This window comes from Bufo bufo, chromosome 6 (genome assembly GCF_905171765.1).
Source record: "Bufo bufo chromosome 6, aBufBuf1.1, whole genome shotgun sequence".
NCBI classification, from domain to species: Eukaryota; Metazoa; Chordata; class Amphibia; order Anura; family Bufonidae; genus Bufo; species Bufo bufo.
The window spans coordinates 209,337,099-209,356,943 of NC_053394.1; the positions used below are offsets into that span (position 1 = coordinate 209,337,099).

General features: G+C 41.0%; 1 protein-coding gene across 1 annotated transcript in view; it reads left to right on the plus strand.

Annotated features, from left to right (window-relative positions):
- Positions 1 to 19,845, plus strand: part of LRMDA (leucine rich melanocyte differentiation associated) — a 1,445,047-nt gene that overhangs the window by 64,396 nt on the left and 1,360,806 nt on the right. Inside the window, exon 2 of the mRNA XM_040436084.1 lies at positions 11,456 to 11,556. Coding sequence (XP_040292018.1) covers positions 11,456 to 11,556 — 101 coding nt within the window. The remainder of the gene's footprint in view (positions 1 to 11,455; positions 11,557 to 19,845) is intronic.

Genomic DNA, 19,845 nt, shown 5'->3' on the forward strand with positions numbered 1-19,845 from the left:
AACTCCACAGTACCCGCCCCTTCAACAGGGAACTCCACAGCACCTGTCCATTTAATAGTGGCCCCTGCCCCCCATGCATGTAGCCGCGTAGTTGTGACGTCATATGACTGAATATTTAAGGACCTGCTAACTGCTAAAACCTGTGATCAGATGTTATGGCAACTTGGAGTAGGACCTACGAGCTTCTATACGCTAATAAGGGGCATGTGACAGTGTAAATGGTAGTTCGGATTTAAGTGAAAGGCTTGCTGGCTTCTATTGGCTAATGCAGGTCATTTTTTGGGAATATCTCAGGAACGGTAAGTCCTAGAGAGCTGAGATCGGTCCAGTCATTTGGTCGTGCATAAAGAATGTCCAGACAGACAGAAACTCATTTTATATATATAAGGCCTCATGCACACGACCGTTGTGTGCATCTGTGGCCGTTGTTCCGTTTTCTGTGATTTTCTGCGGACCCATTGACTTTCAATGGGTCCGTTGAAAACTCGGAAAATGCAGCGTTGTTCATCCGCGGCCGTGATCCGTGTTTCCTGTCCGTCCAAAAAAATTACCTGTCCTATTTTTTGGACGGACAACGGTTCACGGACCCATTCAATTAAATGGGTCCGTGAAAAAACACGGATGCACACAAGATTGGCATCTGCGTCCGTGATCCGTGGCCGTTGGCAACTTTCACACAGACAGATCGCAGATCCGTCGGCATAAAAGCTTTTTCAGATATGAGTTTTCACTTCGTGAAAACTCATATCCGACAGTATATTCTAACACAGAGGCATTCCCATAGTGATGGGGACGCTTCAAGTTAGAATATACTGAGAACTGTGTACATGACTGCCCCCTGCTGCCTGGCAGCACCCGATCTTTTACAGGGGGACTGTGATCCGCACAATTAACCCCTCAGGTGCCGCACCTAAAGGGTTAATTGTGCGTATCATAGCCCCCTGTAAGAGATCAGACCCCCTCCCTCCCCAATATTATATTCATTGGTGGCCAGTGCGGCCTCCCCCCCCCCCCCCCCTCCTTGTTAAAATCACGTTCCGAATCCCCCATCATTGGTGGCCAGTGCGGCCTCACCTCTCCCCCCCCCCCACCCCCAGTTAAAATCACGTTCCCCCATCATTGGTGGCAGTGGAGAGTTCCGATCGGAGTCCCAGTTTAATCGCTGGGGCTCCGATCGGTAACCATGGCAACCAGGAGCAATGCGCCGCACAGACCTTTCACTTACCAGTAGGAGGAGCGCCCGGCCGGTCACAGACATCGCAGCTCGCAGGTAAGTATAATGCTTCTAAAAATTGCTAAGTAACCATGGCAACCCGGACTGCAGTAGCGTCCTGGTTGCCATGGTTACCGATCGGAGCCCCAGCGATTAAACTGGGCTCCGATCGGAACTCTCCACTGCCACCAATGATGGGGGAACGTGATTTTAACTAGGGGGGGAGAGGTGAGGCCGCACTGGCTACCAATGATGGGGGATTCGGAACGTGATTTTAACAAGGGGGGGGGGGGAGATGTGAGGCTGCACTGGCCACCAATGATGTGGGATTCGGAACGTGATTTTAACTGGGGGGGAGGGGAGGCCACACTGGCCACCAATGAATATAATATTGGGGAGGGAGGGGGTCTGCCCCCTCCTGCCTGGCAGCACCTGATCTCTTACAGGGGGCTATGATACGCACAATTAACCCTTTAGGTGCGGCACCTGAGGGGTTAATTGCGCGGATCACAGCCCCCTGTAAAAGATCGAATGCTGCCAGGCAGCAGGGGGCAGTCATGTACACAGTTCGTAGGATATTCTAACTTGAAGCATCCCCATCACTATGGGAACGCCTCTGTGTTAGAATATACTGTCTGATATGAGTTTCACGATCTAACTCAAATCTGATGGTATATTCTAACATAGAGGCGTTCCCATGGTGATGGGGACGCTTCAAGTTAAAATATACCATCGGATTGGAGAAAACTCAGATCCTATGGTATATTAACTCCTGACTTTACATTGAAAGTCAATGGGGTACGGATCCGTTTGCAATTGCACCATATTGTGTCAACGTCAAACGGATCCGTCCACATTGACTTGCATTGTAAGTCAGGACGGATCCGTTTGGCTCCGCACGGCCAGGTGGACACCAAAACGACTTTTTTTTCATGTCCGTGGATCCTCCAAAAATCAAGGAAGACCCACGGATGAAAAAAAAGGTCACGAACCAACGGAACCCTGTTTTGCGGACCGTGAAAAAATACGTGTGCATGAGGCCTAAGAGAGATATATTTATATGTATGTACTGATTTAGTAACGCGTATGCCGATACCGATAATCTGTGAACTTTCAGGCCGATAGCCGATAATTTATACCGATATTTTATATCTCATATATTATATTAGTTGGTAGTCACTGAGGTGGTGGAAATTTGCATTTGGCACTAATCTCTTATATATATATATATATATATATATATATATATATATATATTTAAAAATGAGTTTCTGTCTGTCTAGACGTCTTTCTGTCTGAACGTTCTTTATGCGCTACCAAACGACTGGACCGATCTTCACCACATTTGGCACACAGGTACATCAGGTGTCCGGGAAGGTTTTAGACAGGGTCTCAGCTCTCTAAGGCTGGGTTCACACAGGCGTTGCGGGAAAATGTGCGGGTGCGTTGCGGGAACACCCACAGTGACCGCCCCTTTAAGAAGTATTGGAATGCATTGTAAAGGGGACTAGACCCCCAAAAGTTGAAGTCCCAAAGTGGGACAAAAAATAAAGTGAAAAAAAGTTGAAAAAATAAAGTCCCCCCCCACAAAAAAAATGTAAGTAAAAATTAACAAAAACGTCATTTTCCCCAAATAAAGTAAAAAAAAAAATAGGAAAAAATTGACATATTAGGTATTGCCGTGTCCGTATCGATCGGCTCTATAAAAATATCACATGACCTAACCCCTCAGATGAACACCGTAAAAAATAAAAACTGTGCTAAATAAACCATTTTTTTTGTCACCTTACATCACAAAAAGTACAACAGCAAGCGATCAAAAAGGCGTATGACCACCAAAATAGTACCAATCTAACCGTCACCTCATCACGCAAAAAATGAGCCCCTATCTGAGACAATCGCCCCCAAAAAAAAAAACTATGGCTCAGAATATGGAGACACTAAAACATAATTTTTTTTGTTTTAAAAAAGCTGTTATTGTGTAAAACGTAAGTCAATTTTTAAAAAGTATACATATTAGGTATCTCCGCGTCCGTAATAACCTGCTCTATAAAAATATCACATGACCTAACCCCTCAGATGAACACCGTAATTTTTTTTTTTAAAAACTGTGTAAAAAAAAAAGCAATTTTTTGTCACCTTACATCGCAAAAAGTGTAATAGCAAGCGATCAAAAAGTCATATGCACCCCAAAATAGTGCCAATCAAACAGTCATCTTATCCCGCAAAAATCTTACCCTACCCAAGATAATCGCCCAAAAATTGAAAAGACTATGGCTCTCAGACTGCAAAATAAATGAAATCATTGTGTAAAACTTACATAAATCAAAAAATAGTATACATATTAGGTATCGTCACGTCCGTGATAACCTGGTCTATAAAAATACCACATGATCTCACCGGTTAGATGAATGTTGTAAATAACAAAAAATAAAAACTGTGCCAAAACAGCTATTTCTTGTTACCTTGCCTCACAATAAGTGTAATAGAGAGCAACCAAAAATCATATGTAGGATTTGGAATAAACCAGACTAGTACCCTAAACTAGTGCCAACAAAACTGCCACCCTATCCCGTAGTTTCTAAAATGGGGTCACTTTTTAGGAGTTTCTACTCTAGGGGTGCATCAGGGGGGCTTCAAATGGGACATGGTGTCAAAAAACCAGTCCAGCAAAATCTGCCTTCAAAAAACCGCATGGCATTCCTTTCCTTCTGCGCCCTACCGTGTGCCCGTACAGCGGTTTACGACCACATATGGGGTGTTTATGTAAACTACAGAATCAGAGCCATAAATATTGAGTTTTGTTTGGCTGTTAACCCTTGCTTTGTAACTGGAAAAAAATTATTAAAATGGAAAATCTGCCAAAAAAGTGAAATTTTGAAATTGTATCTCTATTTTCCATTAATTCTTGTGGAACACCTAAAGGGTTAACAAAGTTTGTAAAATCAGTTTTGAATACCTTGAGGGGTGTAGTTTCTAGAATGGGGTAATTTTTGGGTGGTTTCCTAGTAGGTAAGCCTCACAAAGTGACTTCAGACCTGAATTGGTCCTTAAAAAGTGGGTTTTTGAAAATTTCTGAAAAATTTCAAGATTTGCTTCTAAACTTCTAAGCCTTGTAACATCCCCAAAAAATAAAATGTCATTCCCAAAATGATCCAAACATGAAGTAGACATATGGGGAATGTAAAGTAATAACTATTTTATAGGTATTACTATGTATTATAGAAGTAGAGAAATTGAAACTTGGAACTTTTTTTTACCAGTTTCATGAAGTACAATATGTCACGAAAAAACAATCTCAGAATGGCCTGGATAAGTCAAAGCGTTTTAAAGTTATCACCACATCAAGTGACACTGGTCAGATTTGCAAAAAATGTCCTGGTCCTTAAGGTGAAAATGAGCCCGGTCCCTAAGGGGTTAAAGGGGCGGGTACTGTAGAGGTCACTGTTATGGGGGTTACTGTTGATCTCTTTTTAAGAGACACAGAAATATGAAATTAAATATACCTGTGAAAAGCCGGGTCCTTCTGCTAGTATATTATAAATGTAAATTAATAAAGCCCTTAGTTGGTAGTTAATTTATAATTTACATGTGTAATATACTAGTGCCAAATGGCAATTTCTACATCATCTCCCCTCCTCACTGACTTTATTAACCCCTATCAGACCTCAGATCAGACCTTTTATTAACCCCTATCAGACCTCAGATCAGACCTTTTTTTTTAACCCCTATCAGACCTTAGATCAAACCTTTATTAACCCCTATCAGACCTCAGATGAATAAAATTAAAAACTCCTCACCTCTCCTGCGCCGCAGCTTCTCTTCATCTCTGGGTCCGTCATCTCGCTCCCCCGTCTTCTCTGGCCCGCGCTGGATTGTCACCTGACAGCGTGCAGCTTCAGGTCATAGTGCACGCGCTACGTCCTGACGCTGTACGGGGTCAGGACAGTGCAGTGCGGGCCCCATAAAAGAAGACCAGGGAGGGTGAGTATCGGAAGCACTTGCTGCACTTCTTCCCCGCTTCCGGCACCCGATGCATACTAGTGCGCGCTTCCATAATGGAAGCGCTCACTAGTATTCGCTTTATACGCATTATCGGTATATCGGCAAGGTTAGATGCCGATACCGATAATGTACAAAATCCTAAATATCGGCCGATAATATCGGTACTTCCGATAATCGGTTGATCCCTATGCAAATTGACTGTGAGCGGGCCATTTTTTCTTTCTTGCAGTGTTGTTTTTTTTTTGTTTTACGGGGTTCAACATGTGGTATATATGATAACTTTTTTGTGCAGTTTGATGCGATTATGGCAATACGAAATATAAATCGTTTTTTCATTCAGTATTTTGTATACTTTTGTATTTTGCATCCCCATTTACGAACATTCATAACAATTCTTTTCCATCAATGTAGCTGTGTGAAAGCTTGTTTTTTTGTGGGATGAGCTATAGTTTTTATTATTACCATTTTGGGGTACATATGACTTCTTGATATTTTTTTATTTATTTCATTTTTTGGAAGATGAGGTAGGCAAAAATTGCAATTCTGTCCAGTGTTTTTTTTATTTTTATGGGGTTCACCATGTGGTATCTATGATGTGATAACTGTTTTCTGCAGGTTAATATGATTAGGGTGATAACAAATTTATATATATATATATATATATATATATATATTATATACACAGTTAGGTCCATATATATTTGGACACTGAAACAAATTTTTTGCCTGTTTACTAAAACATATTCAAGGTATAGTTATATAATGAACATAGACATAAAGTCCAGACTTTTAGCTTTCATTTGAATCCACATTAAAATTGGATGAAGGGTTTAGGAGTTTCAGCTCCTTTACATGTTTGATGCATCCTGAGAAAAAAAGAAAGCACTAGTAACCTCAACAATGCAAAAAGACCTGGACGCCCACTGAAGACAACAGTGGTGGATGATCGCAGATTAATTACCATAGTGAAGAAAAACCCCTTCACAACAGCCAACCAAGTGAACAACACTCTCCAAGATATAGGCGTATCAATATCCAAATCTACCGTAAAGAGAAGACTGCATGAAAATAAATACAGAGTGTTCACTGCACGGTGCAAGCCACTCATAAGCCTCAAGAATAAGAAGGCTAAATTGGACTTTGCTAAAAAAAAAAAAAATCTTAAAAAAAACTGCACTCTTCTGGAAGAACATTCTTTGGACAGATGAAACCAAGATCAACCTCTACCAGAATGATGGAAAGAAAAAGCAGTGTGATGGCTTGGGCATGCATGGCTGCCAGTGACACTGGGTCCCTAGTGTTTTTCAATGATGTGACAAAGGACAGAAGCAGCTGGATGAATTCTGGGGTTTTCAGAGACATACAGTACTGTGTGCTCAAATGCAGCCAAACTGGTCGGCGTTTCGTAATACAGATGGACAATGACCCAAAACATAAAGCCAAAGCAACTCAGGAGTTTATTAAAGCAAAGCAGTGGAATTTCTTGAATGGCCAAGTCAGTCACCTGATCTGAACCCAATAGAGCATGCATTTCACTTGTTAAAGACTAAACTTCAGACAGGAAGGCCCACAAACTATCAGCAACTGAAAACCACTGCAGTAAAGGCCTGACAGAGCATTAACCCCTTAAGGACACATGACGTACCGGTGTAAAAATATAGTAAAGAATACAGTTAAAGTATTAAGTATAAAAAACCATGAGGGTAATTTTGAACAAAAAATAAGGGGACACATTTCATGTAATACAGAAGGTGTAATCTATGCTATCAAATGCCCCTGTAATAAGTTATATATTGGACGTACAAAGAGAAAATAAAAAAAACTTATAAGTGAACACATATACAATATAAAGAAAAAGTCAATAGGACACCCCTTATCTAGACACTTTATCGAGGTACACGGAGGACATTTAGAGGGAATGTCATTTATGGGTGTGGAGAAAGTGGAAATAGATGCCCGTGGTGGAGACTATATAAAGAAACAATCTAAAAAGGAGACTGAGTGGATATTTAATCTAGATACATTGCTACCAAGAGGCCTGAACTCAGAAATAGAGGTGTTTGGATTTGATTAGTAATGAACCTAGGGAAGATGGACATATGGCATGGTCTATAAATAGTGAGCATATATGCAGTGTATGTAACGTTCCCTGACGAAGAGTACCGCCTGTACTCGAAACGCGTAGGAAGTTAGACCCTCACTGCCATCCGTAGCTCACTAACGGTGACGTCACCCGCTCATACGTGAGCTCAAGTGAAAAGGTAACGGGAGTAGAACGCCACCGGCCGGGGCGTACTCCTAAAACTTTAATACTTTTAATAGTTCATGCTATAGCCACCTTCCCTGGGACCCGCTCTCCCTATTTTGCTCCATACAGCAAACACCAAGCGAAGACCAGCACGAGATACATAAGAACAGTACGGACACCTATGTCAAGGTAGGCACTGAGACATATATATAGGTGTCTACGCTGTTTTTACACATCGGCGTGATAGATAGGAGGGTGGAGATAAGCTGTGTTAAATGTTTATTGTTAGAGGTTGACGCGCAGTGTTACATTGTTTTACATATATTTGCGTCTTGTATGGCTGGTCTGTACTAAGTCTTGTATAGCAGGTACGGGACTGCTATTACACTGCAGCATCATTTTACGTGTTCAAGCGCCAGTTGATAAGATTGTATAGAAATTAACATTTTATTTACAATTATTTATTTGTCCAGTTACTTTTAATCCCCTGAAACGAAGGGATTGAGTTTAAAAAAATGCTTTAGTTCCTCACATTAACATGCAATAATTTTGTTCAATCCACTGAATTAAAGCTGAAAGTCTGAATTTCAACTGCATCTGAAATGTTTTGTTCAAAATCCATTGTGGTAATGTACAGAACAAAAATTAGAAAAATGTTGTCTCTGTCCAAATATATATGGATCTAACTGTATATATACTGTTTACTACCTTTGCATCATAAATAATTATATTTTTTTAAAAATCAAAATCAGTTGTATGTTGCCAGCATAGCTGTGTGAGGGTTTGTTTCTTATAGGATGGGCTGTCATTTTTATTGGTATCATTTTGGGGTAAATATTACTATAGAACGCTTTTTATATAATTTTTCTGGGAGGTGAGGTGACAATCACCAGTTCAACCCTTTTTTACCTTAGATATGGGAAAATGCAATTTTTTTTTAGGCCTCTTTCACACTTGCGTTGTCCGGATCCGGCGTGTACTCCACTTGCCGGAATTACACTCCGGATCCGGAAAAACGCAAGTGTACTGAAAGCATTTGAAGACGGAACCGTCTTCAAAATGCTTTCAGTGTTACTATGGCAGCCAGGACGCTATTAAAGTCCTGGTTGCCATAGTAGGAGCGGGGAGCGGGGGAGCAGTATACTTACAGTCCGTGCGGCTCCCGGGGCGCTCCAGAATGACGTCAGAGCGCCCCATGCGCATGGATGACGTGTCCAATGCGATCACGTGATCCATGCGCTTGGGGCGCCCTGACGTCACTCTGGAGCGCCCCGGGAGCCGCACGGACGGTAAGTATGCTGCTCCCCCGCTCGCCGCTACACTTTACCATGGCTGCCAGGACTTTAGCGTCCCGGCAGCCATGGTAACCATTCAGAAAAAGCTAAATGTCGGCTCCGGCAATGCGCCGAAACGACGTTTAGCTTAAGGCCGGATCGGGATCAATGCCTTTCAATGGGCATTAATTCCAGATCCGGCCTTGCGGCAAGTCTTCAGGATTTTTGGCCGGAGCAAAAAGCGCAGCATGCTGCGGTATTTTCTCCGGCCAAAAAACGTTCTGTTCCGGAACTGAAGACATCCTGATGCATCCTGAACGGATTTCACTCCATTCAGAATGCATGGGGATAATCCTGATCAGGATTCTTCCGGCATAGAGCCCCGACGACGGAACTCTATGCCGGAAGAAAAGAACGAAGGTGTGAATGAGCCCTTACTTTCTAATTTTATTTTTAAATCCTTTTTCAACACACCAGCCCGGCACCCCCATAGAAATGCCTATTCTTGTCCGCAAGCTGCGGACAAGAATAGGACATGCTCTATCTTTTTGCGGAGCTGCGGACCCAAAGATCGGGGCCGCGCACCGCAAATGCAGATGCGGACAGCACACTGTGTGCTGTCCGCATCCATTCCGTCCCCATAAAGAATGAATGGGTCCGCACCCGTTCCGCAAAATTGCGGAACGGATGCAGACCCATTTTGCGGACGTGTGAATGGAGCCTTATTCTGTAAACTCCTTAGTTGTCACAGTCACTACAGTCACTACCATCTAAGTGGTTAAACGGCTGGTATCAGTGACAACGCTGATGGCCCCTGTTGCAGCAGGGTGTCGGCTGTATGTTACAGCTGACACCGGCTTCCATAGCCATGCCTTAATTATACGGCATGGTGTGGTAATTTGCAGCGTGCCGTGCTTGCTGTATGTTTACAGCATGGTGTAGGAAGGTGTTAAAATAGTCAGTCATGAAGGTAGCTGTAATTTTGCAATGTTTTTATTTTACCTTTATTGCTCCTATCTTCTGTTCTTGGCTGTGGTCAAAAAGGGGTTATGCAGGAAGAGACAGGTATATCTAGTAGCCCAATGCCTGTCCCAGATTCAACCTGCTTAGGATTGTGACACCATGAAGGAGTAAGCTTTACTAACCTCAGAAGGACCACATTATTCGGTTTGTCAAACATTACATGACCGTGAATTGTCTGGGTATGTATGGAGTGCTTCTTGCGATGAGCGCAATGTGTGGCAGATGTGTGTCTTTGGGTGATTTAGTGATGAACCAGCTCATCGGTACACGATCCGGCGTCTGTGCATGTAAAAGAACTATGTTTATTCAGCGTTTTCCTCCCTGACTGTACTGGTGTGTATTGGAGAAGGCGTGGAAGTATTCAGAGATGGACCACAGCCTTGGACAGGAAAACCATATGTCTCAGGGATGGGAAAGGATCACTGGATAGTGCTTCCAGGTCAAGTGAAACTATCCCTGAATTGGTGGATGGACAGGACACATTTGAACAAAGGTATAAATTGGATTTTAGAACCAAACCAGACCATGACGACCCCCTATATTCAATCACTTGCCTGCTCATGCTGCCTGCACCTCAAAAACATTTCTAGAATATGCCCCTTTCTTACTGTGGAGGCAACAAAAACTGCCAATGTTGCCCTGATCTATTCCCGTCTTGATTACTGTACCTCATTATTAATTGGCCTCCCCCTGACCAGACTTTCTGCTCTCCAGTCTATCAAGAACAAGAGGTACTTTTCTCCAGGAGGTTTCAAGAGAAATATTCATATGTGCACAGATCCATTTTCTATTGTGTCAGAGAAAACGGATCCGTCCCCATTGACTTACATTATGTGTCAGGACGGATCCGTCTTGCTCCGCACCACATTGCGGACAGAAAAACGCTGTCCGCGATAGGGACCCGACCAAATGGAACGGAATGCATTTTGGAGCATTCCGTTCTGTTCAGTTTTGTCCCCATTGACAATGAATGGGGACAAAACTGAAGCGTTTTCTTCCGCTATTAAGATCCTATGACTGAACTCAATAGCGGAATTGAAAACGCAGATGTGAAAGTAGCCTTACTGGTAATTGGTTTCTGGAAGTCTCCACAATGGCACCCGAATTTTTCCTTACCCCCCAAAAAATATACTATGTTTTTCTTTTATGATAATCTTGAATTCTTCTAAGTATATATGAAATTATTATATACATGAGTTTAGAATGTTCATTTCTCCTACTTTGGTTCTTGGTAAATCTCTGATGGTGGGAGGAGGGGGAAGCTTTTAAACCTCTCTGCATGTTTAACTGTCCCTGGCAGGGCGGAGCTATCTCAGGGATGCCATTGTGGAGACTTCTGAAAACCATTTACCAGTAAGTAATTGATCTTTTTTTTCTTTTATGAACTTATATAAGCACATTGTGGGATGCTGTATGGCAACACTGTAGGCCACCGTATCCTTCCCTACAAAGATTCTAGGGAAGAAGGATTGTGTAATATGGCATGTGTGCTGCATGCCAGAATCTCTTTTCTAACAGGTTATTTCACATGGATACCATGAAAACATAAGTGTGTTTTTTTGTAAATATGAAGCAGGCTATTGCATAAGGTCCACTTGCTGTTGGTACAAATGTTGTAATAATATATGAGTAAGCACCATTTGCGGCCTTTTTAACAAAAAGGTAAACTTATTAATATTTTTCAATTTTTAGGTAACTTACATTGGAAAAGATTGTATCATGATTCCAAAATTTCTTGCTAATAACTATGGACATCAAGCAAAGAGACTAGATCTGAGCTTTAATTTATTAAGGTAAGTGAATCCTGTATCACATTTTAACTAAAAATACCAGTTCAAATGTGCATTTTGTTCCTAGTGAACAATTTCCCTTACCTAGTTTTTACAGAAAAATGGGAAATGCAGTTTAGTTTTCAGTAGGTTTACAGTATATTGCAAAAAGTATATGAACCCCAAAATATTACATAGATCTGTTCATGGTGAAACATATAATTGCCTTTCCTAGAATGTCACAAAGCAGGAAGCACACAGTAGAATGTTATATGTATCCTACCATGATCAGCACATCATTGGGGGACAGGCCTTGAAGGGCAACTAAATGAACAAAGGTTCTTACAAAGGCACATACTATTTTTTTAGGGCCCTCTTTTGATAGAAGGGCTTGCTTTCAATCTTAATGGACTAATATGTGTTGTTCTTATATAAGAAATAGACTATTATTCTTTGGTGGTAATAGGACAGGTAAACCTTTACTCATGTTGTTGTTCTGTTGTCTAATAGCAAATAAGGCTCTGTTCACTTTGGTGAACATTCACCACTTCTGCCACGTGCTTTAGTAAATACATGAAATTACATTTCTTGTGCATCTTTTCTTATGGCTCTATTCCTGTTAAAAGTTTATAAATAAAAGTACAACTGGGTGTTACCACTTGATTGCATGTCACTGTACAGTCTAATACTGTCCAATCAGTGCTGGCAATGTCAGACAGTGCAGAGTTGCACCCCCCATCTGGTCAAATTTATTTGTGTAAGGCAAATTGATCAGAATTATTTTTTGTTTTGTTTAAAAGCCATACTTCCATCATGCATGTATGACGGAGGTCCGGAAGGGATTAAAGGGGTATTCTAGCTATACTAAGTTATCCCCTATCCACAGCTTAGGGGATAACTATTAGATCAGTGGAGGTCTGACCACTGTCACCCCTACCAAGCACAAGAATGTGTGATCTGTGTGATGCGTCGTGTTGCTTAATTCATTCTCTAGGGGGTCTAGCAAAAATAGTCTAGTACATTGCTCACTAGTGTTGAGCGGCTCGAGCATCACTATGCTCGGCACATGGCGGAGTTCGGCCGAACACTGCGTGTGCTCGAGTGCGATGCTCGAGTCAGTGTATTTAAATCTAATTTAGCCTCTATTTCTATGCAGAAGATCGCTTTACAGTGAGGGAATCCCTCAGTGTGAGTCCGCGGCTTAGGAGTCCCTACTCTGACTCCATATATAGCTATGTCCATATATAGAGTCAGTGCTTGGGGACACCCAGTGTATTTAAATCTAATTTAGCTTGTATTTCAGAAAAGTTTCTGCTGGGATTTGAACTCACAACCTTCTGTATTAGAGGCAAGGCACTTAACCACTCAGCTATAATAGCTGCATAGCCAGTTACAAAAAGAAAAAAGAAGACTTCTACTGTAGAGGAATACTTACTACTAGTAAGTATTCCTATATAGTAGAAGTCTCATATTTTTTTGTTATTTTTTTTGTGACTGGCTATGAAGCTATATAGTGTAGTGGTTAAAGTTATCGGCTGTGAGTTTGAGTCCTGGCAGAAACATATTATGCTCTCATTTCGTTTTCTGTGAATTGATTCATATATGATTATTTATATATATATATATATATATATATATATATATATATATATATTTGCAGGTCGGCACTTCTTGCTGAAGTTGCGGTGCACGTGTCTGTGGGATGGCGTTCCCAATAAAACATTGAAGAAAAGACCGGCACTCACTGTAGATGAAATCTTGCTGCTTTATTGTCACATATACAGTTAGTAAGTGACGCGTTTCGGTGCTACTGCACCTTCATCAGACTTATCGACATACATGAGTGAAGCATGCTTAAATAGACCGCCAAAACACAGGGAAATGACATCACACAGATGACCCCTCCCACCAATCAGCAATAAATCAAAACATATGAAAAAACCCGAAATCAAGCCTTGCTACTGCATTCCTTGTAAATTCAATAAATAAAACAATATTCATTTTCCTTCCTTATTTTGTTCTGTTTTTTCTTTAATTCCGCTGCGAAAAAAAAAAAAAGAAATTAAAAAAAAAATAATTACTGACAGGAATTGTTTACTTGCCTTCACTAGTAACCACCCAGTAGCTACAAAAAAATCTCTCCCCTACTCACAGTTCCAAAGGGTTAAGCGCATAGTTGTTGATACTGAGACATGCAAGGTTAGACTTGATGAGATGACCCAGAAATTCAGGGAGAGAGGTTACCCTGATTATTTATTGCAGGAACAAAGGAACACGGTTGTGATTCCACAACAGCATAAACCCTTGAAACAACTATGGATTCCACTTGTAGCAAAGTATCATCCATGGACCCAGAGATTGAGAGGAATAGTAAATAAACACTGGCATGTTGTATCAAAATCTTATCCTCAGGTTGTAGAATTTCAACAACCACCCATTATGTGTTTTAAAAGGGCAAACAATATACATGACAGGATAGTGTGGGCCAACATTGGCAGCAATAAAACTGGACCTATACAAAGAGTACTGTCTATCCCCAAAATGGGAACTTTCCCTTGTTTAAATTGTGTACATTGTTCTAGTGTGATAAGGGGTACACATTTCACACACCCACAATCTGGTGAACGCATACCGATTAGAGGCTTTTTCACATGTGATAGCCGGTTTGTTGTCTATATTTTGAAGTGCCCTTGTGGTTTATTGTACGTGGGAGAAACCTCTACAAGAATGAAGGATAAATTGAGTAATCATAAATCCACCATTAGAAAACAAAATTTATTATTCCCCGTACCATTCCATTTCCACGAGCACAGACACACAATAGCACAACTATGTTATCAAATTATTGAGAGTGTACCCTTACCTCGGCGAGGTGGCTATAGAAATAAACTATTACTAAAGAGGGAGGCTTACTGGATACACCGATTGCAAATGATGGAGCCTCGCGGACACAATCGTGAATATAATGTACAGAGCTTCCTATGATAGATTACCCCAATTAGCATTTTCTCGATAGAAAAACATTTTTTTCTCTTTTTAAAAAAAATGTCTCTTATTTTTTCCGCAGCGGAATTAAAGAAAAAACAGAACAAAATAAGGAAGGAAAATGAATATTGTTTTATTTATTGAATTTACAAGGAAAGCAGTAGCAAGGCTTGATTTCGTTTTTTTTCATATGTTTTGATTTATTGCTGATTGGTGGGAGGGGTCATCTGTGTGATGTCATTTCCCTGTGTTTTGGCGGTCTATTTAAACATGCTTCACTCATGTATGTCGATAAGTCTGATGAAGGTGCAGTAGCACCGAAGCGCGTCACTTACTAGCTGTATATGTGACAATAAAGCAGCAAGATTTCATCTACAGCGAGTGCCGGTCTTTTCTTCAGTGTGTGTGTGTGTGTGTGTGTGTGTGTATGTGTGTGTGTATATACACTGCGTGCAGAATTATTAGGCAAATGAGTATTTTGACCACATCATCCTCTTTATGCATGTTGTCTTACTCCAAGCTGTATAGGCTCGAAAGCCTACTACCAATTAAGCATATTAGGTGATGTGCATCTCTGTAATGAGAAGGGGTGTGGTCTAATGACATCAACACCCTATATCAGGTGTGCATAATTATTAGGCAACTTCCTTTCCTTTGGCAAAATGGGTCAAAAGAAGGACTTGACAGGCTCAGAAAAGTCAAAATAGTGAGATATCTTGCAGAGGGATGCAGCACTCTTAAAATTGAAAAGCTTCTGAGCGTGATCATCGAACAATCAAGCGTTTCATTCAAAATAGTCAACAGGGTCGCAAGAAGCGTGTGGAAAAACCAAGGCGCAAAATAACTGCCCATGAACTGAGAAAAGTCAAGCGTGCAGCTGCCAAGATGCCACTTGCCACCAGTTTGGCCATATTTCAGAGCTGCAACATCACTGGAGTGCCCAAAAGCACAAGGTGTGCAATACTCAGAGACATGGCCAAGGTAAGAAAGGCTGAAAGACGACCACCACTGAACAAGACACACAAGCTGAAACGTCAAGACTGGGCCAAGAAATATCTCAAGACTGATTTTTCTAAGGTTTTATGGACTGATGAAATGAGAGTGAGTCTTGATGGGCCAGATGGATGGGCCCGTGGCTGGATTGGTAAAGGACAGAGAGCTCCAGTCCGACTCAGACGCCAGCAAGGTGGAGTACTGGTTTGGGCTGGTATCATCAAAGATGAGCTTGTGGGGCCTTTTCGGGTTGAGGATGGATTCAAGCTCAACTCCCAGTCCTACTGCCAGTTTCTGGAAGACACCTTCTTCAAGCAGTGGTACAGGAAGAAGTCTGCATCCTTCAAGAAAAACATGATTTTCATGCAGGACAATGCTCCATCACACGCGTCCAAGTACTCCACAGCGTGGCTGGCAAGAAAGGGTATAAAAGAAGAAAATCTAATGACATGGCCTCCTTTTCACCTGATCTGAACCCCATTAGAGAACCTGTGGTCCATCATCAAATGTGAGATTTACAAGGAGGGAAAACAGTACACCTCTCTGAACAGTGTCTGGGAGGCTGTGGTTGCTGCTGCACACAATGTTGATGATGAACAGATCAAAACACTGACAGAATCCATGGATGGCAGGCTTTTGAGTGTCCTTGCAAAGAAAGGTGGCTATATTGGTCACTGATTTGTTTTTGTTTTGTTTTTGAATGTCAGAAATGTATATTTGTAAATGTTGAGATGTTATATTGGTTTCACTGGTAAAAAATTGAAATGGGTATATATTTGTTTTTTGTTAAGTTGCCTAATAATTATGCACAGTAATAGTCACCTGCACACACAGATATCCCCCTAAAATAGCTAAAACTAAAAACTACTTCCAAAAATATTCAGCTTTGATATTAATGAGTTTTTTGGGTTCATTGAGAACATGGTTGTTGTTCAATAATAAAATTAATCCTCAAAAATACAACTTGCCTAATAATTCTGCACTCCCTGTGTATATATATATATATATATATATATATATATATATCTATAGAGAGAGAGCGATAAAATAATGCTTCTGATAATGAGTGGGTGTGCGTCTCTTTTGAAAAATCAATCACTGCCTGTATAGGACGCTAAAGTAACAAAATAAATCTTTATTAGAATACTTGGTAAAAAAAAGGGGGGGAGACACCCAATAGACAGGCCTATATCAAAGTATAGTGTATTCTCCACACCTAGCGCCCTAACCGGTATATATAGCTTATACCCTGTGGGACCAAGTGTAGGTGGAGAAAAATTAAAGCACTAATTGTCACATCATAGGTGTGTACCACCAATCATTCAATAGCAATGCATAGGTGGTATACAGTGGGGGTAAGCGATGGTCCCAGCAAATAAAAAGCCAGATGTTGAATAGGAAGGATAGTTGAATCCGCCTACTCCAAATATCAGGCTGATAATTCCACTGAGACTAACAAAGACCCCACTGTGTATTATATTAGCGCACTCAGCTAGTATGAGCTGCCGGTACATGTGCAGCCCATACTGCCAAGAAAGCTACCTGCTCTATACTCCAGCCAAATAGTGTGCTACTGGTGTAGCGCTGGGGCATTAAAGCAGGATGAGTACAGTGCTGGCTCTACGTGTTTCAATTGTAAATATCGTCAGGAGCCTAGGTAAGTAGCAACCCTATGTGTTTCAATTCTAAATATCATCAGGAGCCTAAGTAAGTAGAAACCCTATGTGACCGCACCACTGGGCCAGTACAAGAAGGGAAGGACCCACCCCCAAGGCGGGGCGTGATGCGCACCGCTGCCAGTCAGGAGCCGGAGAAACCCCCGGTAAGCTAAAACCCGTCTGCAGACAGTGCTTCGTGGATGCGCTCCAGCTGCATAGAAAACAGTGTAAGTGGGAATAAAAAGTGGTTAAAGCAGAAATGGGATGAAAGTGGGGATCTTCTGCATAGACCTCAGTGAGACCCCTCACCCTCCCCTCTTCCGAGCAGGGCGTGCCTTGGGTTCTCCCATTGACTTCCATTGTGCTCGGGTACTCTGTAGAGCACCCGAGCATCCCCAAGTGCTCTACTTGAGCACACGAGCACATTGGTGCTCGATCAACACTAGTGCTCACCTATTTTTGGCAGTCTCATAGAGACTGAATAGAGCAGCACAGCACATGCTCGACCAGCCTCTTCATTTATTTGGGGATTCATCTCCCCCATTTTCATGATCTGTGGCTGTTCCACCAGTCAAACCCCACCAATCTAATAATTGTAACCTATTCCGAGGATAGAGGATAACTTTATATAACCCCTTTAAACATTATAACTAGCATTCTTCTATATTATATCTACATGATTATATGTTGGTTCATTTCATGGTTCTTTGTTTACTGACCAGTGTAAAAAGATGTTGTTGTGAAATTTATGGACTATTTTTGCATTTTATTTGTTCTTGTAGTTATAATCATTTTTGTAGATTTAGGGCTCAATACCAGATTTAGTAAATGTTGCAATCCTGCATTGTTTACATTTTACATGGAGAGTTTCAGTAGATGAGATCAAGCTATTTTATTATTATTATTTGCTAAAATACTGTATATAGAATACAAGGCCTAAAATTCAATATTTAGCACTGTCATTTTATCAGTAGCACAATAAAGAATTTTTGTATAAATCAACATTCTGTCACTGGCCTACGAAGAGTCTGCAGTGCTCACTAGAGCGCCCCAGCCTCTGCAAACAGCTCATCGGTGGGGGGTGCCAAAAGTAGGATCCCCTTCAAACAGATATTGATAACCTATCCTGAGGATAAGCCATCAATATTGATCTCTCCGGAAAAAAACTTTAGACTAAACATTGAAAATCTATAGAGTGGAAAGGAAACAATTTTTATCAGCAGGAATACCCTGTAAAATAAAGATCATCCATTTACTCTTTTGTCTTGAGTCCATAATTATTAATACTTTTTTGAAGATTTGGGAGCACCATTTTAAGGGTGCTAATGTACTTTTGGTAGAGTGGCAAGAAGTAAGGTGCAAAGGATCAGACTGCACAGTTTTTTTTTGTAGTCTCAGAAAGAAAAATAAACCTGCATAGGAGCTGTAGATACAAAGTGGTGGTATCGACACAAATTGCAAGGTAGGTTCTTATACATTTTTAGATGCATTAAAGTAGTAAAAATGGACGCAATACATATTACAAGTATGCTAAGAGCAGGGGGCAGTGTAAAATCAAAATTATATACCTTGCTCACTTTTGAAATGTTCTGCTGGCCCATTCCACAGCACCAGTGCCCTCTGCTCTGATCCTTGCTCAGCCTTTACTGTCAAGTATAGCCAGTCACGATACAAGCACAGCAGGGATTGGAGCAGCGGGCATCAGAGATCATTGGACATTTTAATGGTGAGCAGGGTGTTTTTTTTATTTATTTTTTATTGTAAATCGCATCTTGCTCCCTTGCATAATTTTAAAGGAAAATGGATAACTCTTTGAATTGTAACTGTGGAGTACAGAGACAGCACTCTGCTGACATGTCATATTCAACCCGTGGACATAATCTAAAAGGTATGCAGGGTTCACCCTGATTCCAGTGTGGAGAAATTGATGCAAGGTTTAGGACAGTGTGTGTTTGTCCCTTTTTCCCCTTTTGATCATCAGATTAAATGCATGTTATTAATTGTGACAGCAAAGATTTAAGTACAGTGTGCACACTGTAGTAAAGTGTTAAATAAGATTTGTTCTGGATGTCAATCTTGAGTGTAGTTAAATGCCCACCCGTCAGTTTGTGTGAGCCATCTTGTCTTAAATTCTAAGTCTTAGTTGACCTTTACTACAAACTGTATCAGCCTCATGTTTTCTTGCATCCATACAACTTGCTTGAGTTCAGTCTTTGAAGAATCTATTACTTCTTCAAGTAAATATTCTCCCCCCATTTATATGTGTAATGTATTGTTATGTTACTATGATGGCACTGTGTGAATCAGCAATTAATTCAATGCACATGAACGTTTTAAACCTTTTTTTCAACAATATTTATGCCAAGTCACAACTTTTCACCTGCAGAGTTTAAGCTTGATTACTTAACCCCTTCACGCATAATCACATGCATGTACGTGAGGGAATGCGGCTTCTTGCTGCATCCTCACGTGCATGTACGTGATGTGATCCGTAGCATGGGCCTATTACTGATAGCCAGACCCCTGCTGCATCTGCCGGCATCGCCGCATATCAGCTCTATAAAAATATCACATGATCTAACCCCTCAGGTGAACACCGTAAAAAAATAAAAACTGTACCAAAAATGCAATGTTTTTGTCACCTACATCACAAAAAGTGTAATTCCAAAGATCAATA